The sequence below is a fragment of the Bufo gargarizans genome, chromosome 2, assembly GCF_014858855.1.
Source record: "Bufo gargarizans isolate SCDJY-AF-19 chromosome 2, ASM1485885v1, whole genome shotgun sequence".
NCBI lineage: Eukaryota > Metazoa > Chordata > Amphibia > Anura > Bufonidae > Bufo > Bufo gargarizans.
Genome location: NC_058081.1, coordinates 574,875,576 through 574,897,598, shown reverse-complemented (window position 1 = coordinate 574,897,598; position 22,023 = coordinate 574,875,576). Strand labels below are relative to the sequence as shown.

The 22,023-nt window shown below is 45.1% G+C and overlaps 1 protein-coding gene across 4 annotated transcripts in view; it reads left to right on the top strand.

Moving 5' to 3' along the window:
• The window catches only part of APLP2 (amyloid beta precursor like protein 2), a 52,278-nt gene extending 38,417 nt beyond the window's left edge, over nucleotides 1-13,861 (top strand). Inside the window, exons 8-18 of one of the 4 annotated variants that reach the window (XM_044281737.1) lie at nucleotides 1,023-1,153; nucleotides 1,232-1,306; nucleotides 1,477-1,635; nucleotides 1,852-1,980; nucleotides 5,293-5,392; nucleotides 5,469-5,642; nucleotides 7,530-7,565; nucleotides 9,506-9,579; nucleotides 9,780-9,854; nucleotides 11,626-11,781; nucleotides 12,320-13,861. In XM_044281737.1, coding sequence (XP_044137672.1) covers nucleotides 1,023-1,153; nucleotides 1,232-1,306; nucleotides 1,477-1,635; nucleotides 1,852-1,980; nucleotides 5,293-5,392; nucleotides 5,469-5,642; nucleotides 7,530-7,565; nucleotides 9,506-9,579; nucleotides 9,780-9,854; nucleotides 11,626-11,781; nucleotides 12,320-12,421 — 1,211 coding nt within the window. In that variant the 3' untranslated portion in view covers nucleotides 12,422-13,861. The remainder of the gene's footprint in view (nucleotides 1-1,022; nucleotides 1,154-1,231; nucleotides 1,307-1,476; nucleotides 1,636-1,851; nucleotides 1,981-5,292; nucleotides 5,393-5,468; nucleotides 5,643-7,529; nucleotides 7,566-9,505; nucleotides 9,580-9,779; nucleotides 9,855-11,625; nucleotides 11,782-12,319) is intronic. The other 3 variants (XM_044281738.1, XM_044281739.1, XM_044281740.1) reach the window with 3 other exon arrangements.
• Nucleotides 13,862-22,023: the final 8,162 nt, after the last annotated feature.

Below are 22,023 nucleotides of genomic sequence, written 5' to 3'. Positions count from 1 at the left end.
TAGTTGGTAAATTCAGGGCATATTAGCCCTGCCCAAATCCACTTGGGAACACCCATTTATGGCTGTGACCTCAAATTCGAGGCTGTTGGCAACTATATAGTTAACCAAATTCTGTCACCTTTTTTTTTCTGATATGCTGAGAGGATCCTAAGGGAGGGGTTCATATGGGACACCTCTGCCCGTTCAGTTAATGGGAACTCTCCTTACTGTACGGGGATTTATCGGATGTTTCAGGCACCAGTGGTGTTTCTGTGCTGCATGTGACATTCACAGCACTCTGTGCGCTCAGTCGTAGCAGGGAAAATTAAAGAGAATAAAATTGCCTGTAAAGGTGTCTGTGACGCTTGTCCAGGTGCTATTGCTACCTCTGCCCACCCAGTGAATAGTGTGAAAAATGCAGAATTCTGCAAAAAAAATAAAAATTTGCGTCAAGAAGTCCCAAAAAATTCAAAGCTCTATTTTGTGAACTTTTGAACCCAGGATTCAGGAGTGCAGGGCTTGATATGTTTCTGGCACAAGGTATGTAGCTCCTGTTTTTTTTCAGTGCACATTCAAAATGGTTCTGGCACGTGTAGCTTAGTAAATCTCCCTCACTGTCTGGGCATCTGAAGTTTGGGCAATCAGTGGTTGTGCTGTATACTCATCCTCGGCTGCTTTGCTGCATTTAGTCATACTTTTTTCTGGTGATTTGCAGTTTCATAGATAACTTTAAGGCCTCATGCACACAACCGTTTTTCAGGTCCGCATCCGAGCCGCAGTTTTTGCGGCTCTGGTGCGGACCCATTCACTTTAATGGAGCTGCAAAAGATGCGGACAGCAAAATATTACATGTCCTATTCTTGTCCATTTTGCGGACAAGAATAGGCATGTCTACAATGGGCCTTCCGTGCCGCAAATTGCAGAAGGCACACGGGTGGCTTCCGTTTTTTGCGGATCCACGGTTTGCGGACTGCCAAAAAACCTGGCACGGTCTTGTGCATGTAGCCTAATAATGAAGGGTTTTAAATGTCATGTCTTTCCAGTACCCACAACCCCGGCTCCTGTGGATGATGTAGACATTTACCTAGAGACCCCAGCAGATGACAACGAGCATGCGCGCTTCCAAAAAGCAAAGGAACAGCTGGAGGTCCGACACCGCAACCGCATGGACAGGGTGAGCGTTGGCTCATGTGAGGTCCTTGCACGCCTGTGGCTCAAGATCTTGCATTTCATAGTGTACTTTGTGTTTCAGGCCAAAAAAGAATGGGAGGACGCAGAGCGCCAGGCGAAGAACCTGCCAAAAGCTGAGAAGCAGACACTAATGCAGGTAGCTTACTATAGACCTTATAGACGTCAAATGTGGTGACTCCATCTGAATGCTTCAGAATCTCTAACCTTCCCAGATAATAATAGTATGGAGGGGTAGCAGTAATGCCTTCTAGATCATGGTGCCAGCATCCTCTTTGTATGAATATTGTTTGCCCCCTTGTCTTGCAGCATTATCAGGCCACTGTGAAGGCTTTGGAGAAGGAAGCTGCCCATGAGAAGCAGCAGCTGGTGGAGACTCATCTGGAGAGGGTGGAGGCCATGCTGAATGACAAACGCCGCGTTGCTCTGGAGAACTATCTGTCTGCTCTGCAGGCTGACTCCCCTCGTGTGAGTGATAAGAAATAGCTGGTCAATGTAGATCTCTCTGTAAGCCGCTCTTCCCCTGTTCATCAGGGTGCTGGTATTATTAATTTGTAGAGATGACCCGATCTTTAATCTGCTGTGGGTAAGGTTAACTTCGGGTTCTGTTTCTTATTGCAGACCACTGATGGTCGTGTTCTGCATGGTTTGCGACCAAGTGCTTGACTTTGTCTTTTCTTCCAGCCTCATCGTATTCTTCAAGCACTAAAGCGATATGTGCGGGCAGAGAACAAGGACAGACTGCACACCATTCGGCACTATCAGCATGTTCTGACCGTGGACCCTGAGAAAGCTGCCCAGATGAAATCCCAGGTAAGTGTAGCTACAACTGGTCTCTGACTTTTCCTAGACACGTCTTCTATTGTGGCCATGACCAAAATAGAGTAGGCGTATCCTAATAGGCTATGGGTGGCACTGGTGCAACAGTCTGAGCAATTTTCGTAGATTTAGGAGTTTCAGCTATACACAGAAAAAAGCTGATGGTTATAGGGACCACATAACTCTTAGGCTAGTTTCACATCTGCAACGTTAATTCGAGCAAGTTTTTCCGGCAGAGAACAGCCTGCCCGAATTCTCTGGATCTGGCACTGCTGGAAACGAGTTGCCCATCGCCCCCATTAAAGGGAACCTGTCGTCAACTTTCTGCTGCCTATACTAACGGCAGCATAAAGTAGACAGGCGAGTTGATTTCAGCGGTCTGTCATTTTAAAAGTTAAAAGTAAGTGGCTGCTGAAAACCAACCTCACAATCATTGCCAACTGGAATAGAGTCACAGACACCTGAGAAGAGTCATGGTTATTCATAAATTCCTTCTCTCCCTGCCCACCTGCTGGTGATTGGCAGTTCTCTCCTAGAAGACTGTCAATCAGCAGCAGATGGACGGGGAGAGCAGGAGATTAATAACCATGACTCTTCTCAGGTAGATTTGACTCTTCAAGGCCTGTGCTGCAATGATTATGATGCTGGTTCTCAGCAACCACTTACTTTTAGCTCATGAGTGACACACCGCTGACATCAGCATTTCTGTCACTATTTTATGCTGCACTCGGTGAGGTCAGCATAAAGTTGATCACAGGTTCCCTTTAAGTATAATGGGGTCCGGCAGAAATTCTGTCTCATTCCGACCGAACACAAACCACTGCACGCTTTGGTTTGTGTCTAGCCGATTCCTGGCGTTCTCTGCCGGATCTACGCGCTACAGATGTAAAACTAGCCTTGGGGTAGGTTCACACCTTTGTTCAACTGATCCAGCAAGCTGTTTCGGCAGAGTTCACCGGATCTTGGCCAGCCAGATACTATCTGTAAAGAATAAATCAAGGCAACTGGACGTACTGTAGATTTCTTGAAAAACGTTTCACTCGTTCTGCCAACGAGCTTTCTCAATTGTGAGTGACAGTTACATATTTATTCCCAGAATTTTGTACAGAATCAACATCTGGTAATTATACCCGGCATTGGGTCAAAGGTGTTGATTCCATTAGCTTAATTGGAGTCAGTAGGTGATAAAGACTTCCCAGAAAAAGGTGTTAAGACAGCATTGTACGTGGCAGACAATAGATTTCTAACCATGTCTACGTAAAAATGGAGACGCCAAGCTTGAATAGAGGTGGGGGGGGTTAGACATCTATTGTCTGCCACATACAATGCTGTCTTGACACCTTTTTCTGGGAAGTCTTTATCACCTACTGACTCGAATTAGGATAATGGAATCAACACCTTTGACCCAATGCTCTGTATAATTACCAGATGTTGATTCAGTGACATATATTTATTCCCAGAATTTTTGTACAGTCACTCAGAATTGAGAAAGCTCGTTGGAAGAACGAGTGAAACGTTTTCAAGAAATCTACAGTACGTCCAGTTGCCTTGATTTACTCTTTACAGATCTACCATGACCTTGATAAATGAGAACCTTCACAGACTAGCCAGATACTGCTGTTCACCACCAGACCCCATTGACTGTAATGGGATCTAGCGGGCACCCTGCACCTTCCGGAATGAGTGCAGGATTTCGGCTAGACAAAAACCTGTTGGAGAAAAATGAACGCTGCACTGTGATTGGTTTCTATGGAAACTTAGTATTTTTCTTCCAGTTTCCATGCTGTGTGCCAGTGACTGTATATGAAGATGAGTTCTATATATGACCCCTATATAATGTGGTAAGAGGTGGACAGAACACTGTCGCTGCAGTCACGTGATCCCTGTGGTTATTACGCTGAATTTTTCTAGATTGTTCTATTACATCCGCATGAACAACTCTCAGGCTGTTGCTTTGTGTATGAAGCTGGTGGACTTTCCAGAGATGTTGGCCGGTTTACAGGGAACTGGTGGGAAATTACAGTACAGATAATTACTGTTTTTCCTACACTGTATCATTTGTGGTGGAGGGGTGTAATCCACATTCCTGCAGACTATCGCACTGATTGTATGTTGCTGTAGTACTGAATATTCTGCAGTGACGCTCTATCCACCTCCGTCCGGGGCTCATTTGCCTTTTTGTCAAGCCTTGGCCCCTCCGTCACAGATTTGCCTATGCTCTGATTTCACAGCAGTGTGTGTCTACCCCTGGGGCCGCTGATCTGCATCTGTCATTCAAGGTCACCTAACTGGTGGTCTGGTGTTCTATTGTGCTCCTCCTGCCTGTTATTAGCAGCTGTAATTACGCAGTCGCATCTTTTCTGCTCCCCCAGAAATGCAGATAAGGTGTTGGCTTCTCCTGTGGAAGAATCTTCGCTTCTGTGACATGAAAACAGAATGAGGAGATTAGGCTGCTGATTATTCATCCATGTTGGCTTTTTGCTTTGACTTTACAGAGCAGCAGCACCTCCTGGTGGTCAATATGGTATGCCTACTGAGAAGTAACAGTTATGAGTCATGTGTGGTGTTTTTTTACCTCTCCACCCATTCGTAGGAACTATAAAGCAAGGCGCCAGGGTAGACAATTCAACTCACAACGTAGCCAAAACAGAGGGGGGATTTACACATACTGTCTAAGTGCAAACAGGCTAAACAGTCTAAAAATTCACCAGATTTATCATTGTGAATGAAGCTGGATGATACATTTGTTGCACATTTAGACTGTCTAATGTAGGTTTCTACTGCCTTTTAGGTGGTTTACTTTTGGCAGGACTGTGAGCCTGAATTTTGGTGTATCTAAAGCCTCCTGTAGCCAAGGCAGAAAGTGTGACAATTAAATGGGTTGTTGGCCTTGGAGATCACAACCCCTGATGTCCTAAGATGTGCCCCATAGCATAAAAAAAAACACCCATCTGTCTGCAGTCATGCCACTCCTCCATTTGCATCTGCTTTCAGTCCCCAAGGAGCCAGGAAGAGGCTTGGTACATCACAGCTGTGACTGGCTGCAGCGGTCACAGGAGGTAGCTCCTTCCTGGTCCTAAGGGGAACAGAAGTGACCAGGTAATTTTATCCTGGTACCTGGTAGAGGTTCACTACCTGGACTTGACAACATCATAAGGGTTGCCGGCCTCATGAAGTGCACCAGCTATATTCATACAGTGGTCTATCTGCGTCTCATTACCTTGTTATATTCACTTATCTCCTCCTACATTAACTCTGTGCGCTGGATTTCTCTCGCTCCTGACCATGGTTCTGTTGTCCCTGCAGGTTATGACCCATCTCCGTGTGATTGAGGAACGTATGAACCAGAGCCTGTCTCTCCTCTACAAAGTCCCATACGTAGCCGATCAGATTCAAGATGAAATAGGTAGGTTGGCGGTAACTGGTCAGTGCAGTGGTCCTGCAGGGTTATGAGCTCACTCCGTGCTGTTCCTCTTGTGCAGATGAGTTATTCCAGGAGCAGCGCTGGGACATGGACCAGTTCACCTCCTCTTTCTCAGAGTCCCAGGGAGATGTGCGGGTCAGCTCAGAGGAGAGCGACGAGACTTCAGTAAGAGAAGGCAAACCCTTCCGGCCTATTCAGGTCAATACATTCCCAGCAATCTCAGAATCTGAAGGTAAATTATTATCCTGTGCAGACAGTGCTCTCTGGTGTTAGCACTGAATGCACTTCCCTGTATCATGCAGCAAACATACCCCAATGTTCACTCTACGTGGTTATCTGGCAGGCTTTAAGTATGGTGTCCCTTTTGACTGCTTACCCTGTTTTCGGCTTGACACGCGAGAGCCTTTAAGATGGATTTAGCCCCACCTCCCGTTAAATGTACCCTGGCAATCTTCATCATCCCTGGTATCACCAGAACTGATGTTTAGGATGTTGTCTCCTCTGTTTCCTGTTAGCCGCTGATTCTCCACAGCCTCCTTGTCCATAGATGTTCCAGGTTACGTCCGGTCTCTCTAGAATGGATTATCTATAGAGCAGTGATCTCCAACCCGTGGCTCTTCAGTTGTTGCAAAAGTACAACTCCCATTATGCCTTGATACATTCAAGCTGTCAGGGCATGATGGGACCTGTAGTCTTGCAACAGCTGGAGAGCTATAGGTTGGCATCAATGCTATACAATGTCACCTGGAGAATCATGACCTTTTTATTGGGCAGTTCTCCATAGCCGTTTCTCAGCTACAGGATGCTTTACCCATCTGCATGCCTGCACCCCCACCAGGTGTCTTCATGCAGACAGCAGATGGTCCTATCCACAAGACTGCAGGTGGAGAAGATGACTCCTGGGTAATCCATTCTTGACATAACTATTGGTAGCATATCCCCCTATCTTGTCCTCTGTACTCGGCCCCTGCAGGACACAGGTGACTTATAACTTATTCAAAATGAGAAACTATTACTAGCCCATATACTGATAAATGTTTGGTTTAAAATGTTTTATTAACTTTTTAGATGTTTGCGATCAACATATTATAGGTTATAGTCACATTGTCATATTTTATTACTTATAATGATCCTGAGTTACATCCTATATTATACTCCAGAGCTGCACTGACTATTCTATTGGTGGAGTCACTGTACATACAAGGCATTAATTATCATGTACTGATTTGCTGGTTTTAGCCTGTATAGTACTCCAGAGCTGCGCTCACAATTCTGCTGGTTTTTGTGGCCAGAACCCTACCCCCAAGCAGCTTAGCAGAGTTCTTGCAGTAGAGATAGTTAAAACTAATTGCACCTATCAGATGATGACTTAGCAGACTAAGGCCAAATGCACGTGGTATGCCAGGCTGGATTCCTGTTCAAAGCAGGAGCGCACAGCCGTGCGCTTCATGCCGCCGCTGCACTACAGTAATACACTCGTATAGTGTATTACTGTAGTGCAGCAGCGATATAAAGCGCACAGCGTCATAGTAACCAATGACTCCGTGCGCTCCTGCTCTGAACAGGAATCCAGTCCGGCATACCACGGACCGCTCTCGGATGCGGAACACAACCGTGTGCATTCGGCCTAAGCACTAGATCTCCCAGAAAGCAAATCACTAGAGCAAGTACTGATTAAGTAGGGAGTGCTGGTAGACTTCAGCTTTGAAACTGCAGAATAACGCAGGCTGTGACTCGGGATCGGTAATCTACGTGCACAGTTTACGGAGAAGGCTTTAATGTAACAACTTGGTTGTGCCTGGTAGTAAGAGCCGCCCTCATCAGCTCGGCCCTGGCCTGTGCTTGGTGATTGTGTAGTGTTAACGCTCCTAAGCTTGCCCACATTCCTAGAACTCACCTCTGAGGTCACAGCTCGTGGTCTTGCCTGTTGACACCCGCACACCTTTACTGACCGGTCATTGTGACCAGTGCTCTACTTACCGCACAGGAACATGTGATGTCACTCGTTCAGGCCTGAAGCTTCACAAGCCTTTTAGTTATTTTTAATCTCTTCTGCTTTTTCTATCTTTTTGTTTTCCTCCTCCCCTTGCCCTGCACCTCCCCTCAATCTCCTGCATAGAATCATCACGGGACTCCTACCTTCCAGTGAGAAAAGGTTGGTTGTGCTCTCGCACCGCTCCCATCCCATCTCTGTTTCTGTCTCTTCACATTAATCCCAACAAATCGCCTGCTAAGGACAGCAAATCGGATCTGGTGCAAGAATTGTAAACTCTGCTCTGATCATTGTCCCCTTGGGTTACTTGCTGCCTTTTTCTTGGTGAATGGGGATCACTACTACTCCTACTGTCTTGGTGTTCATCCACTCTAGTGTAATCGGTGAGGTGTAGGGGTGTGTTTAGTGCCACTGCCACATGATGGGGAGAGAACGAGCGTTTCTGCTAACATCCAATAGCCTGTCAATCAGTTTGACTAGACTACAGACCTAAACTGTCTACAAATTGGTGGGGGTTATTTACGTAGCGCCCTACATCTGTTTTAGACATAAGTCACAAACTTCCATTTTGCGACCCTTTAAACGCCCATGTGACAATATTTTGTTGCACGGTTGTTTTCGCACTGCACTCGACACTTGGGAGTGTCAGGGACTGGAATAGTTTTCACTCGAGGCTCTCCTAATTTATGACGAGGTACACACTTCATAAATTAGCCGAATCCTCCAGCAGCGCAGAGAGGAAACCATGACTGGCGTGAAATGCCAGTCTTTGTAAGTGACTGCCACTGTGTACAAAACTGGTAGGATGCTTTACACTCCCAGCAGAACCTTTTTATTGGATCCATTCTCCTGTAAATAAAGCATCATTATATAATGAGAAGTTCTGTAACTTTCTCCTAGATTGTTTCAATTCCTTAACGTTTTCAAGATCTCTGCTTGCTGTCACCCTTTTTATACATCCATAAGCTGTAAAATCCTGACTTGGTCTTGCTTGCCCAGCTGATAGACTTGCAGTGCATCAGATCAGGCAAATCATTGTGAGCAAAGACAGACTCCACCAGTGTTCTGTGGTAGAAGAAATCTCTCTTTTTTCTGGCATGGTGTTTTAGAGTGTGAATACCGTGACCCGCTTCCGGTTGCGCCCCAATGAATGTAGCTGCACAGTGAGCGGACACCTGCTGTGGTTTTCAGTGGCGTCAGACCAGACACCGCACCATGTTCTTTCTTGTCATGGCTATAAAGCGCTGCCACGTGAACTGCAGTGCTGCCTCCCAGTGAAAACAGACCTTCTGCTCTCAAAACTATTTGGTCTGCTTAGATTTTCTGTATGCTATTCAGTGACGGCAAGCAAAGATCATGAACATGGTGAAGAATTGAATTTGAAAGTTGCAAAACTTTTCATTGAGCAGTGATTAAAGTGTACCTCCAGTTACTAAGAAACACTTCTATAGTGCGATAGCGGCCACAATAATGGCTTTTCTAAGTATATCGCCTAGTAGGATTTGCCTCTTAATAGCGGTACAGAATGTCTCGTAGGCTGCTGGATCCAGTATGGAAGCCATTACTGTAGGACGTGATAAGATTCTGGATTTGGGAGCCATGCATTGATGTAAAAAAGCCCACAGCATGCACCGCGGCTAGTCTGTGCTCCTATTGAGAAGCATAATTTGCTATGTAATGTACTTAGAAATAGTTTTGCACCCTCTTGCACTATTAAACGGTTCTCTATATAATTTGAGGTCCACTTAAAAGTTTTATTTACATACCACCCCCTCCCTTTAAAATGTGACTGCATTGGGATCCTGCATCATTACATCACATGACCTTTGCTGGCCTCGAGGTGCTGCTGGGGCATGTTCAGAATGACGGGTCATAGATCTGTCTGCATTGTTGGATACATGGCGTATCTAGGCAGTACCTGTGAGGTCGGTGCATCTCATCACTTGCTGATCCGACATCCTTTTAAATCTAGTCTCTTAAATGTATGACCATCGGTCTTAGAGGATGGTTCCTCGTTGTTGCGCTCAGTTCTCGACCTTCATGTGGTGGCAGCTTCATGACTCTAGTCTCTGCTCTGATAACCCTGCCCTTTCTGTGTCCAGGCTCTGGCATGGCCGACAAGCCCCTCATCGGTGCTGAGGAGAAGATCCTGAACAGTAAAGCTGATAAGAAAGTGGTGAGAACATCTTCTGTGTCCTCCTCTCTATAGAGATGAAGTAACGTGCCTGTGGGTCCCCCTCCCCTATATAGCCTCACTGCAGATGGTCCCAGTATACTGTACAGACCCCACTCTGCCTACTTTGCTCCAGTTCCATCTTCACCATATTTTTGTTTATTTTTGTTTTTATTTTCTGTTAATCTCATGACTGTTTCCAGGTCATTGATGAGACCCTGGATGTGAAGGAAATGATTTTCAATGCAGAAAGAGTCAGTGGACTTGTGGATGAGCCGGTATGTATGTCTGCGAGATGTCACCAAGGCCGGCCAGAGTCTCTGTGTATGTTGTGCATCTTCCCATGTCGTCTCCCCCACTGTTCACAAGAAGGAATAAATGCAGGGACCCCCTCCGTGTCCTGTCCGTAAGTCCCATAAAACAGCAGCACATACCCATAGCTCCATATCGCCCCCATTCCCTGGCTGTCTGTTGTGTGATGTGCAGATTTTCTGCGATGGTACATTGTTTCTGATAGTCGCTTCTCCTCCTGTGTGGGATCATGGCTGCTACTGATGTAATTATGATGACTTCCATCATTTTACAGGTTATATCACCAGGTTAAAGGGGTTGTCTGAGTGTTTGTTTAAAACTGATAACCTGTCCTCAGGATAGGTCATTAATATCTGATCAGTTGGGGGTCAGACGCCCGGCATTCCTGCCAATCTGCTGTTTGAATAGGTTGCAGCGTTACATTGGACACAGTATGGGGACAAGCAATCACTTATGCTATCGCTCATATCACTGTTTACCGGCAGCAGATCGTGATTACACGGCACTATCTGCCGTCTACAAATGAGTATTTTTAAACCTAAAAGATTTTGATTAGGGCTCATGCACACAAACATTTTTATTTTTATTTTTTTTGTCCGTGTCCCTTCTGGGTTTTTTGCATCCCGTATACAGAACCATTAATTTCAATGGGTCCGCAAAAAAAAAAACAGAAATGCATTCCATATCTGTATGTCCGCAAGTCTGTTCTGCAAAAAAAAATAGAAAATTTCCTATTCTTGTCCTTTGCGGACAAGGACAGGCATTGTTACAACTTACAATGGATCCATCCTGCAGATCCGTGTTTTGCAGCCCGTAAAATACATATGGTCGTGTGCTTGAGCGCTTACCCGATAAACGAGCAGATGTATTACACGGCCAGATCACCGCTGAACGATTGTCTTCAGGTGTAATAGGACCGTAAGACATGATAGGACTCTGGATCTGTACAAGATAAGTAAGGCCTCTTTCACACGAGCGTGACTGATTAGTTCCGGATGCGTTCAGGGTGCGTTCAGTGAAACTCGCACTATTTTGCAAGCAAGTTCACTAATTTTTGTCTTCGATTGCGTTCAGTTTTTTCCGCCCAGGTGCAATGCGTTTTTCACGCGTGTGATAAAAAACTAAAGGTTTACAAACAACAACAACTCTTAGCAACCATCAGTGAAAAACGCATCGCACCCGTACTTGCTTGCAGATGCAATGCATTTTTCATGCAGCCCCATTCGCTGCTATGGGGCTAGGGCTGCGTGAAAAACGCTGAATATAGAACATGCTGCGATTTTTTTTTTTTTTTTTTTTTTTTTTTTTTTTTTTTTTTTTTATTTTTCCCGCAACGCAGAACTGATGCGTGAAAAACGCTCATGGGCACAGACCCATTGAAATGGTTCAGGATTCAGTGAGGGTGCTATGCGTTCACGTCGCGCATTGCACCCGCGCGGAAAACTCGCTTGTGTGAAAGGGGCCTAAAGGACTGCATTATTCTATTTTGCACTGAGTCCCTGGGACATGGCTATTACCTAAGTCAGTTGATGGGAATGATTCAGGTTATAGGGTGATGCAGGTTCAGAGAGGTCACTGTGGTGGTAGCATCAGCTCCATGCCACCCTCTGGTCAGTGCATGGGTGGTAGAGGTGGCTCCTGTGCCTCGCTGCGCAGGTTGTGTGTCTTCCTTTTCCCTTAATTGCTTTTTGGGGCAGAGGCAGCGTCTTCATCTTCTTGCACTTGTTTCTCCTCCAGGACACAGACGGATCTCTCCGCAATGAGTTCAGTTTCAGCAGCGGCACATTAATCGGCCTCCTGGTCATCGCTGTGGCTATTGCCACCATCATTGTAATCAGTCTTGTCTTGCTGAGAAAGAGGCAGTATGGCACAATCAGTCACGGGATTGTGGAGGTGAGGATTAAGCTGCATTTAAAGGGATCTTCCACTTTTCAGCCTCTGTTTGCATGTCTGCTGAGCTACCCCTGACTGACAGGCTGAAGACCTGACAATACACTATTTTATTTGCCCCGCTTTGGTCAGTGTTCTGATATTTTTATTTCAAGATGCTGGACATTAAATGGACAGACACTGTGATCATGACAGGTGATATGTATGGAAAACTGTAATACTATACCAGGGTATGATTAAGATTTGGGGGATGGGTTTGTAATCCACTCCTCATAATCTCTTTTATAAAAGAATAGGCTGAGACTGGTCACCATTGAGTGTATTTCCACTGCTCCATCCTCTGTTACTTTCTCATGTATACCGACTGTGTACATCCCACGTTTTCCCCTTCCACTAGCTGCATTTTTTTTTTTTGTGGCCCACTAAAATGAATGGGTCAGCATCCAATCCACAAAAATTGTTGTTTGTGTGAATGGACCTTTACTGAAATTATTCTCATCTGTGCTGGATCCATCACTTAAACTACTCTCCTTTGTTGCAGGTGGATCCCATGTTAACCCCTGAGGAACGTCACCTGAACAAGATGCAGAATCATGGCTATGAGAACCCCACCTACAAATACCTGGAGCAGATGCAGATCTAAAGAGCTAGAGGGTGGGAATGGGTGGGGGGAGGGGTCTACATAAGCCTGGGTTGGATATGTAGTTGGAAATGGGGCCAAAGATACTGGGCGGGCATTGATTTGGGTTTCACTGCTGACCAATGTTGAAGAGAGAGTTAGTCCATTACCCTGGGCTCTCGTGGACTCTGATCACTTCTGAGATTTTTATTTTCCATTCTTTTAAACGGGTGACAGGATAGGGTTAATACAGAGTCTTCACTGAATATTTTATCTTTGTGGTATTTTTTGTTTTTGAGTCAGATGCCATCACTGTGTGAGTCTCCTGCATACAATATACATAGATATAAATATATATATATATGGATGGGACCTGTCATTTCCATGGGTCTCAATAGGATGCTTATTGCCTCTTTCAGTTTGCCTATTTAAGAGACAAAGATTTCTTCAAAATGTAAAAAAAAGAAAAAAAAATACTAATCAAATCTAGAAAGACGCGAACAATCAGGACAGGAAAAGTGGATGTCGCTGTAGGTTTTATTTTTGGATGGATGCCACTTTTTGGAAGTGATGGCACGAAGGGGTAACCTGTGCTGATTCGGCAGCGGCGGAAGCACAGCTCCCAGGCTGTGCTGAAAATCCATGCTGATTCTTGTACTACAACCGCTAATGTAACCCCAACGCTAATATTGCCAACCCTTGTTCTATGGAGGTAAAAATAGAAGGGAGGTAGGGGGAATCAGGGCTACCTTAAAATGGCGATTCCTCCCCCTCCCCACCCCATTAAAAAATAAAAATAAAACTTCCAGACTGGAGGATGATGAGATCCTGCAGACTTTGTACTACTGATCTGTATTTTGAGCCAGTGCGCCACCACCGCCGCGGTGATACTCTGGTTTTCTTCTTGTCCTCGTTACCAGTAAAGTAGATTGTTTCATTCCCGGGATTCAGTTTGGGATTGCTCACCACATTGGAACTGCTGCACTTTATTAAATCCACCCCCTTCCTATGTATAAACTTTATTGGTAATCAGAACAAGATGGCAGAACATTTGCATGTGGTGAAGGCGTGGACTGGTGCCAGATCCAGCATTAAGGTTTTGGGTCCAGAGTCGTTAATTCACTGTGTCAGAGCGGGGCGACCGGCAGCTCCTTGCCCATCGCCCTGTTGTGTGCCGCAGCTTCCCCTCCCACCTTGTGTCTTTTTGGCTTGTAATCAGCACATCATCTCAGAGTCTAAGGTTCTGGTAACCTGTTGTTGTGTCTTTACCCCCCTGCTCTTGTTTTACTGTGTTTTTAAAAGAAAATCCCTTTTTTTTAATTATTTTTTCCCCCGTTCTCCCTGAATTTTTATTTCAATCGCACTATGCACAGATTCAACTTTAACCTGCAAGATCCCTTGTGTGTTCTGTGGGGAATGTAAAAATTAGAGAAAACACGTCAATAAACACTAACTTCCATAAAACAAGCGCCTCTGAGTTATTTTGTATGAATGTTGCCTGGGGATTATATCAGGTGGAAGGCTTGAGCTGGCTAATATATATCCAGGATTACCATTACAGTCCATAGAGTGCAGAAGATCTATATACCAGTAATGGGGGTAGGTGTGTGTTACTTGACCATTACTGTTTGCACTCCCAGCACCCTCTCCGATCAGCTGTTTGAAGGCATAGCAGTGCTCACGCGAGTGTTGCTTCCAAGTCAGCGGGAAGAGCTGTTGTAGTTGCGCTGTGCAGCAGCTCCAAATGAAATGGCACACAGGTAATTTTCAAGTGGAAGCAGTGCTCGCACCGCCGCTACGGCTTCAAACAGCTGATTGGAGAGGGTGCCAGGAGCTGCACCCCTGCCAATTTGATAGTGATGACCTATCCTGAGGAGGTCCTGACTGGATGTGCTCCTGAGTCTGTTTAGTTACACTTACATTACACAACTGAGGCTACTTTCACACTAGCGTTCGATCGGATCCGTTCTGAACGGATCCGATCATAATAATGCAGACGGAGGCTCCGTTCAGAACGGATCCGTCTGCATTATTTTAGCATATAAAAGCTAAGTGTGAAAATGGCCTCGTACGGATCCGTCCAGACTTTCAATGTAAAGTCAATGGGGGACGGATCCGCCTGAAGATTGAGCCATATTGTGGCATCTTCAAACGGATCCGTCCCCATTGACTTACATTGTAAGTCTGGACGGATCCGCACGCCTCCGCACGGCCAGGCGGACACCCGAACGCTGCAAGCAGCGTTCAGCTGTCCGCCTGTCCGTGCGGAGGCGAGCGGAGCGGAGGCTGAACGCCGCCAGACTGATGCAGTCTGAGCGGATCCGCTCCATTCAGACTGCATCAGGGCTGGACGGCTGCGTTCGGGTCCGCTCGTGAGCCCCTTCAAACGGAGCTCACGAGCGGACCGACGAACGCTAGTGTGAAAGTAGCCTGAACAGGAAAACTCAGGAGCACATCCAGTGGAAGAGCTGAAAGGTTAGGATTTTAGCGAAAGCCTGGAGAACCCCTTTAAACAGCACAGTCATTGTATACATGCATTAGTTGTGGATCCTTAGTTGCATCCTGTATTATACTCCAGAACAGCACTCACTCTTCCGGTTGAGTCACTGTGTGCATACATTACATTACTTATCCAGTATTGATCCTGAGTTACATCCTGTATTATACTGCAGAGCTGCATTCACTATTCTGCTGGTGGAGTCACTGTGTGCATACATTACATTACTTATCCAGTGTTGATCCTGAGTTACATCCTGTATTATACTGCAGAGCTGCATTCACTATTCTGCTGGTGGAGTCACTGTGTACATACATTATATCACTTCATCTATATTGATCCTGAGATACAGCCTGTATTAGGGTGTCAGGGGCATAGCTACCATGAAAGCTGGAGCAGCGGTTCGCTACAGGGCCCAAACTCGGGAAGGGTCTGAGAGGACGACAACTGCATTTATTTTCAGGGCCCGGTGAGTATAGTGCCACTGTAGGCTGCCGTCACACGCGATGGGTTTTGTTGCAGAAATTTCTGCAACCGATAATCCGTTCCATTCCCTTGGAATATGAGGCTTACAGAAATCCATGCGCTTCCCACCACAACAAACCCTCTTACAGGGGTCAAACTGATTTTTCAGTAGCTGAAATTTCTCCAACAAAATCTGGCACTTGTGAAGGCGTCCTAATACTCCAGTTACGCCCTCTCAAGTTCTGTGCAGACACTAAACGAGTAGGGGATTCCAGCTCAGAATAGACACATTGGAGCAATACAATAAAATGGTTGTAAGGTGGACGTAGCCTTTAAAATGTTATCCATTAATGTGTAGTGGTGAGCTGTGATCACTAGGGGGCACCCCTGAACAATACATTGGCCCAGGTTTGCGAAGCCTGCAGATGGCGTTAACCTTTTCTGTCTAGACCTGCACCAGATTATCAGTGGTTTAGGCCGAATGATGAATGTGGTGCACTCTTGCCTACCTCTATTCCATCTATTGTTTGGATTATTTTTAGACAGAATTTTACTCGAGAATTGTGGCACAACTTTGGCGCTGTATGTTACATCTTAGACCAGGGATGCTCCAGCTGTTACAAAACTACAACTCCCACTATGCCCTAATGGCTGTAGGCTGTCCAGGCATGTTGACAACAACTGGAGGGCCGCAGGTTGAGCATCCCTGTCTTAGACTATGTGGCCTTCCATGTGAAGGTGCACCCCTTCCTGAAAAGCACCTTCCCCCTTCTGAGCAGGTCAGAAAGGTTTAGAATCCCTAGATCAGGGATGTCAAACTCGTGGCCCTCCAGCTGTTGCAAAACTACAACTCCCATCATGCCTGGGCATACTACAGCTATCAGGGAATGATGGGAGTTGTAGTTTTGCAACATCTGGAGGGCCATGAGTTTGACATCCATGCCCTAGATGAACCAGTTTGCACTACGTTTTAGGGCTCAGGCACACAAACTTATTTTTGCATTACGGAAAAGGATAGGACAGTTCTATTGGGGGCCAGCTGTTCCATTCTGCAAAATACAGAATGCACACAGACTTTTTTGTTTTTGTGGACCACAAAATACATACGGTTGTGCGGATGAGACCAACTATTTATCTTCACCTGTAGATGAGTTGGGTTCACATATGCGCTTTGAACTTCGGCACTCTGTTTTGGAAGAGGAACATACTGCTGGAATTCGCTGTATCCGGCGTACATGCTGGCTTTCAGCTAGACAAAGAAATACTACATGCAGCAAAAGTTGCATATATGGCAGAAAGTGACCAGATCCCATTACAGTGAATGTGGATCCGGTGGTGTATGGTGGTATCCGGTCATGCTGGATACAATAAACTCCGGCAGTCTGTTCCTCTGCTGGAGTTCAAAGCGAACATGTGAACTCTGCCTTACCTATGCAGAGATCCACCCTCTAATTTCTGTCCTGGAGCCATCTTTATGTACCCCACTGAAGTTTTAGTTTGACGTCAATGACTATTGTAACTAGAGTTCTCCTTTAAAGGGGTTTTCCCACTATGGCTACTTTCACACTAGCGATTTTTGCTGGATCCGGCAGAGTTCAGCAAAAGCGTTTCCGTTACTGATAATACAACCATCTGCATCCGTTATGAACGGATCTGGTTGTATTATCTTTAACATTGCCAAGACAGATTCGTCATGAACTCCATTAAAAGTCAATAGAGGACGGATCCTTTTTGATTGTGGCAGAGAAAATTGATCTGTCCCCATTGACTTGCATTGGGGGTCATGCCGGATACGTCTTGCTCTGCATCCCAGGACGAAAAGCAAACTACAACGTGTTGCAGTTTGCTCTGGTATGGGAACGCAACTAAACAAAACGGAATGCGTTTTTATGGAGCTTTCAGTTCAGTTTTGTCTCCACTGACAATGAATAGGGACAAAACTGAAGCGTTTTTCCGGTATTGAGCCCCTATGATGGATCTCAATACCGGAAAACTAAAATGCTAGTGTAAAAGTAGCCTAACATGAATATAGTAAAAAAAGATATTCCAACACTATATAACCTATACTGCTGTTTATAATTCCCATTGCCATTAGTCCAGCAGTAGCAGAGGACTCGTCCTGTCCCTGTGTTCTGTGCATGCACGAGACCTGTACTACTTTGTCACAGTGTTCCATACACACGAGAAGCTGTATTCTCAGTGCCAGTCATGAGATCAATAGATTAGTACTACAGAAGTTAGTACTAGGCCCCTCTTGTTAATATGTTTATTAAAATAGTTTTCTGAGATCTTTTTACTGATTACCTATCCTCCAGTTAGGTCATCATTATCTGATCGGTGGGAGTCCCGCACCGGGGGCTCTCACTGATCAGCTGTTTGAGAAGGCACCAGCGATCTCAGTAGCTCCAAGGCCTTTTGTCTGCTCACCAAGCACCACATATACAGTATATTCACTTCAATGGGGCTGAGCTGTTGCATGGCCTAGAGAAGGCTGCAGTGCCTGTGGCTTCTGAAACAGCTGATTGGACCACTCGCTGATCAGATACGGATGACCTATCCAGAGGATAGGCCCATCAGCAAAAAATATTACGTAAAACACCTTTAATGACCTCTTAGAGCAGGAGTGTAGAATCTTTTTTTGGTCTGAGGGTCGTGTTGTCACATTGCTCTATTTCAAGGAGCCGCAAATAAACAAGCCAATGCAATGTGAATGGAGAGGAATGATCACTACCCCAGTCTTTCCTCCTTTGTTTAGTTCTATTCATTCTTGGCAGCCCATCCCCGATTACACGGGGAGATGTGCTGACGATAATGGGACATCTTTCATCCTGATAAAATATGTAAATCAGCCGACAAACAAACAAGTTCCTGCAGCATGGCCCTAAAACAGAAGAGTTATACTTACCTGCTCCCCCGCCGCTTCGATCCTCCACCTTCTGGTCCCTGCGCTGTTTACACCTGGCATTCATGGGCATAGTCACATGCACCTCTCTAGCCATTGACTGATGTGGCCACAAGCATTGACTGGAGTGGTGTATGTGACCGTGCCCATGCACTGCCCGATGTAAACAGAGCAGGCGCCAGAAAATGGAGGCATCAGGGAGCAGGTAAGTATAACTCTTCAGTTTCAGGGGTTATGCTGCAGGAACTTGCTAAAAATCATTTTTACTGGAAAACCTCCAGATAAATTGCGACATTTCCTTCCATTCTGCCTCCTGTTCATAAATCAGCGCTTTCCTTAAGTGTAGAGGACGGCGCTCACTGGTTATTGCCACCTCCTGCCAATCCAGTTACAGGTGACACGCAATAACTGGTAAGCACCTTCCCTTACTAGCCGGGAAAGCGCTCAATGGTTAACACTTTTTGATGATCGTGCCTGAAAAGGCTTTAATGACCAGACACTTTTTGTGATTTAGCGCTTGTGGTGGTTCAAACTGTTGTAACTTGTTTTATTTGTTAGACTACTAAAATAATATTTGCAATGTTTTTTTACATGACACACAGGGATTTATCATTTTATTTTTTAGCTTTATTTGGGGGAAACTACTAAACATTTTTAAAAGTATTATTATTTGGCTCATTTTTTATATATGCAAACTGACACCAAAATAAATTATAATTATTTTGTCAGTGGTTTTGTTATATAACAAGTATAGTTTCATTTTGAATAGGGCAATAATGGCGACAGTTTTTGTTGAAGTTAATTTTTATGTAATTCTGCTACATAATATGTCCCCGAAGAGGTTATAAAAAGACTTTGGGGCGGGGCGTGGGCGATACTGACACTTTTTTGTTGTTGTTCTTTTGCACTTTTTTCCTTTTTTATTTTTTTGTTTCAGTTGTATTTTGTTAATATATACACCTAATATATAAGTGTGTGTGTGTGTGTGTATGTATGTATGTATGTATGTCCGCTAAAGGAAACCACACTGTCGCATTTTCAATCACACAATTTGGCACACAGGTACATCAGGTGTCCGGGAAGGTTTTAGACCAGGTCTCAGCTCTCTAGGACGTACCGTTCCTGGGATATTCCCAAAAAATGCAATAGCCAATAGAAGCTTGGTCACATGACCCTTATCAGCCAATAGAAGCTCGCAGGCCTTTAGTCTCCACATACAGTTTTACACCAGTTTTCCATAACAACTAGAGATGTCCTGAACTATTCGCCGGCGAATAGTTCCTGGCGAATATTGCATGTTTGCATTCGCCAGCGAATAGTTCGGAACATATGCGATGTTCGGTCCGCCTCCTATACGTCATCATTGAGCAAACTTTGACCCTGTACCTCACAGTCAGCAGACACATTCCAGCCAATCAGCAGCAGACCCTCCCTCCCAGACCCTCCCACCGCCTATCAAAAAGCAAGGACAGCATCCATCTTAGATTAATTCTGAAGCTGCAGTGTCACAAAGTTGTAATCGCAATGCGATTAATACAGGTTATATTAATCGCATTGCGATTACAACTTAGAGCTGGGTTCCTAATGGTTATATTGATAGAATATAACGAAGATTGAGAATATAGTGCTATATTCATTGTCAATTCTAGCAATACAACCATAGGGAACTTAGCTCTAAGTTGTAATCGCAATGCGAATAATGCAGGTTATATTAATCGCATTGCGAATGCAACCTAAGTTCCTAATTGTTGTATTGACTAATATAGCACTATATTCTCAATCTTCGTCATATTCTAGCAATACAACCATTAGGAACCCAGCAGCCAGTGGCGTAACTACCGGCGCCCCGGCAGCCTGTGTGATGGTTTATTTTCAAGTTAGTTAAATATGATCGATTCTTGTCTTACTGTTCAGGGCCCCTTCACAGCAGCAGCGGCTGACTGGCCCCCTCGCTAATTTGATCTAATCTTACTGTCTTCTGATACAACCTCCATGTATCAGTGTATCAGAGGCAAAGCATTTATCCACACAGCCATAAAGGCTGCATTGCAACTGACTTTTACTGTTATAACTACCGGGGGAAGCAACTCAGCAGGGGCCGCAGCACTAAGTTGAATTCGCAATGCGATTAATATAACTTGCATTAATCGCATTGCGATTACAACTTTCTCAAATCCGACAGTGCATTCTAGCATAGAGTTGTTCCCATGGTGATGGGGACGCTCCATGAGCCGGCAGAAGCTCCAAGTTGAAATCGCAATGCGATTAATTCAAGTTCTATAAATCGCATTGCGATTTCGACAGAACTTCTGCTGACTTCCGTGCTCATGGAGCGTCCCCATCACCATGGGAACGACTCCATGCTAGAATGTACTGTCAGATTTGAGAAAGTTGAAATTGCAATGCGATTAATTCAAGTTCTTTAAATCGCATTGCGATTTCAACTTGCCCTACTCTGTGTCAACTATGTAATTTTCCATGGGAGTTTTGCCATGGATCCCCCTCCGGCATGCCACAGTCCAGGTGTTAGTCCCCTTGAAACAGCTTTTCCATCACTATTGTGGCCACAGAGTCCCTGTGGGTTTTCAAATTCGCCTTCCTATTGAAGTCTATTGCGGTTCGCGAACATTTGCGGAAATTTGCGGTCGCCGTTTGCAAATGGAAAATTTTATGTTCGCGACATCACTAATAACAACCGAGCCAATTTTCTTCACTGCGGTAGGTGAGCTTTAAAAGGGGCAGGGCGCTGTAGATGATACTGTTAAGGGAGCGAAGTGCTATGGCGGTCACAGTTCAGGGGCAGGTAGGGTGGCCGTTTAGGCCACCCTCAAAAGATGGACTTAAAAATCCCAGCCCAGCTAAGCCACGTCTCTAACCCATTAGGTCACGCCCACTCCGCAGCCGACGAGGATTGAAAAAATGAAGGTAAAAATCAGCGTCTGTCACCTGCAGAGGTGGGAGGGAGGGGGACTTTCTCCCTGCAGATCACTCTCAAACAGCACAGTGCTGCTTTCTGAGAGTGAGCTGTTCAAATGGACATCCCTGTGTCCGTCCAGGCCCTGCAGCAGACGGAGGACAGGGAGTGTGAAAGCCGGACCTCTGTACACCCTAGGGACAGCCTGCTGTGGAGGTCACAGTTAAGGGGACGGTCCATTATGGAGGTCAGTGTTAAAGTCTATCTGAAAGGGAGGTATAGGACGGGTCTGCCTCTGATTGGGGATAGCAAGGTGCACCAATCTGATGTTGCACTCAGATCACCTAGGAAAATGATGTCAAAGAAATGAATGGGCACTCTTCTATCCGGAACATAGAAATAGTGTGGTGACAATATCTACCGTATATTTATTACTATATAAAATGGCACAGAAATCCAAATCAAGATATATGGATAGTCTTCCTATTATATCTAGTAAGTAATTTAAAGTACCATAAATAAAAATGCAATAAGGTGCTAATTAATAAAAATATGTTCCAGACATACTGAAATACAGCGAGTTCCAATCCTAGTTTAGACGGATTGGATGAAATGGCAGCTGAAGTCAGATAAATCGATCAGATAACGTGCATATAAATCCAATGGTGCATATAAATCCAATAATACAATATTCGGTCACAGTCCTAGATCGTCTACTGCCCTCGGTCTGTATGGGCTCAATGTTATCAATGCGAAGATTATATCTCACTCGTAGCCGCTTCTCTGGGAGAGAAACTGTTGCTGAACTGTTGCAATCCAGGGAGTTTAGATACAATACTGCAAGTTAG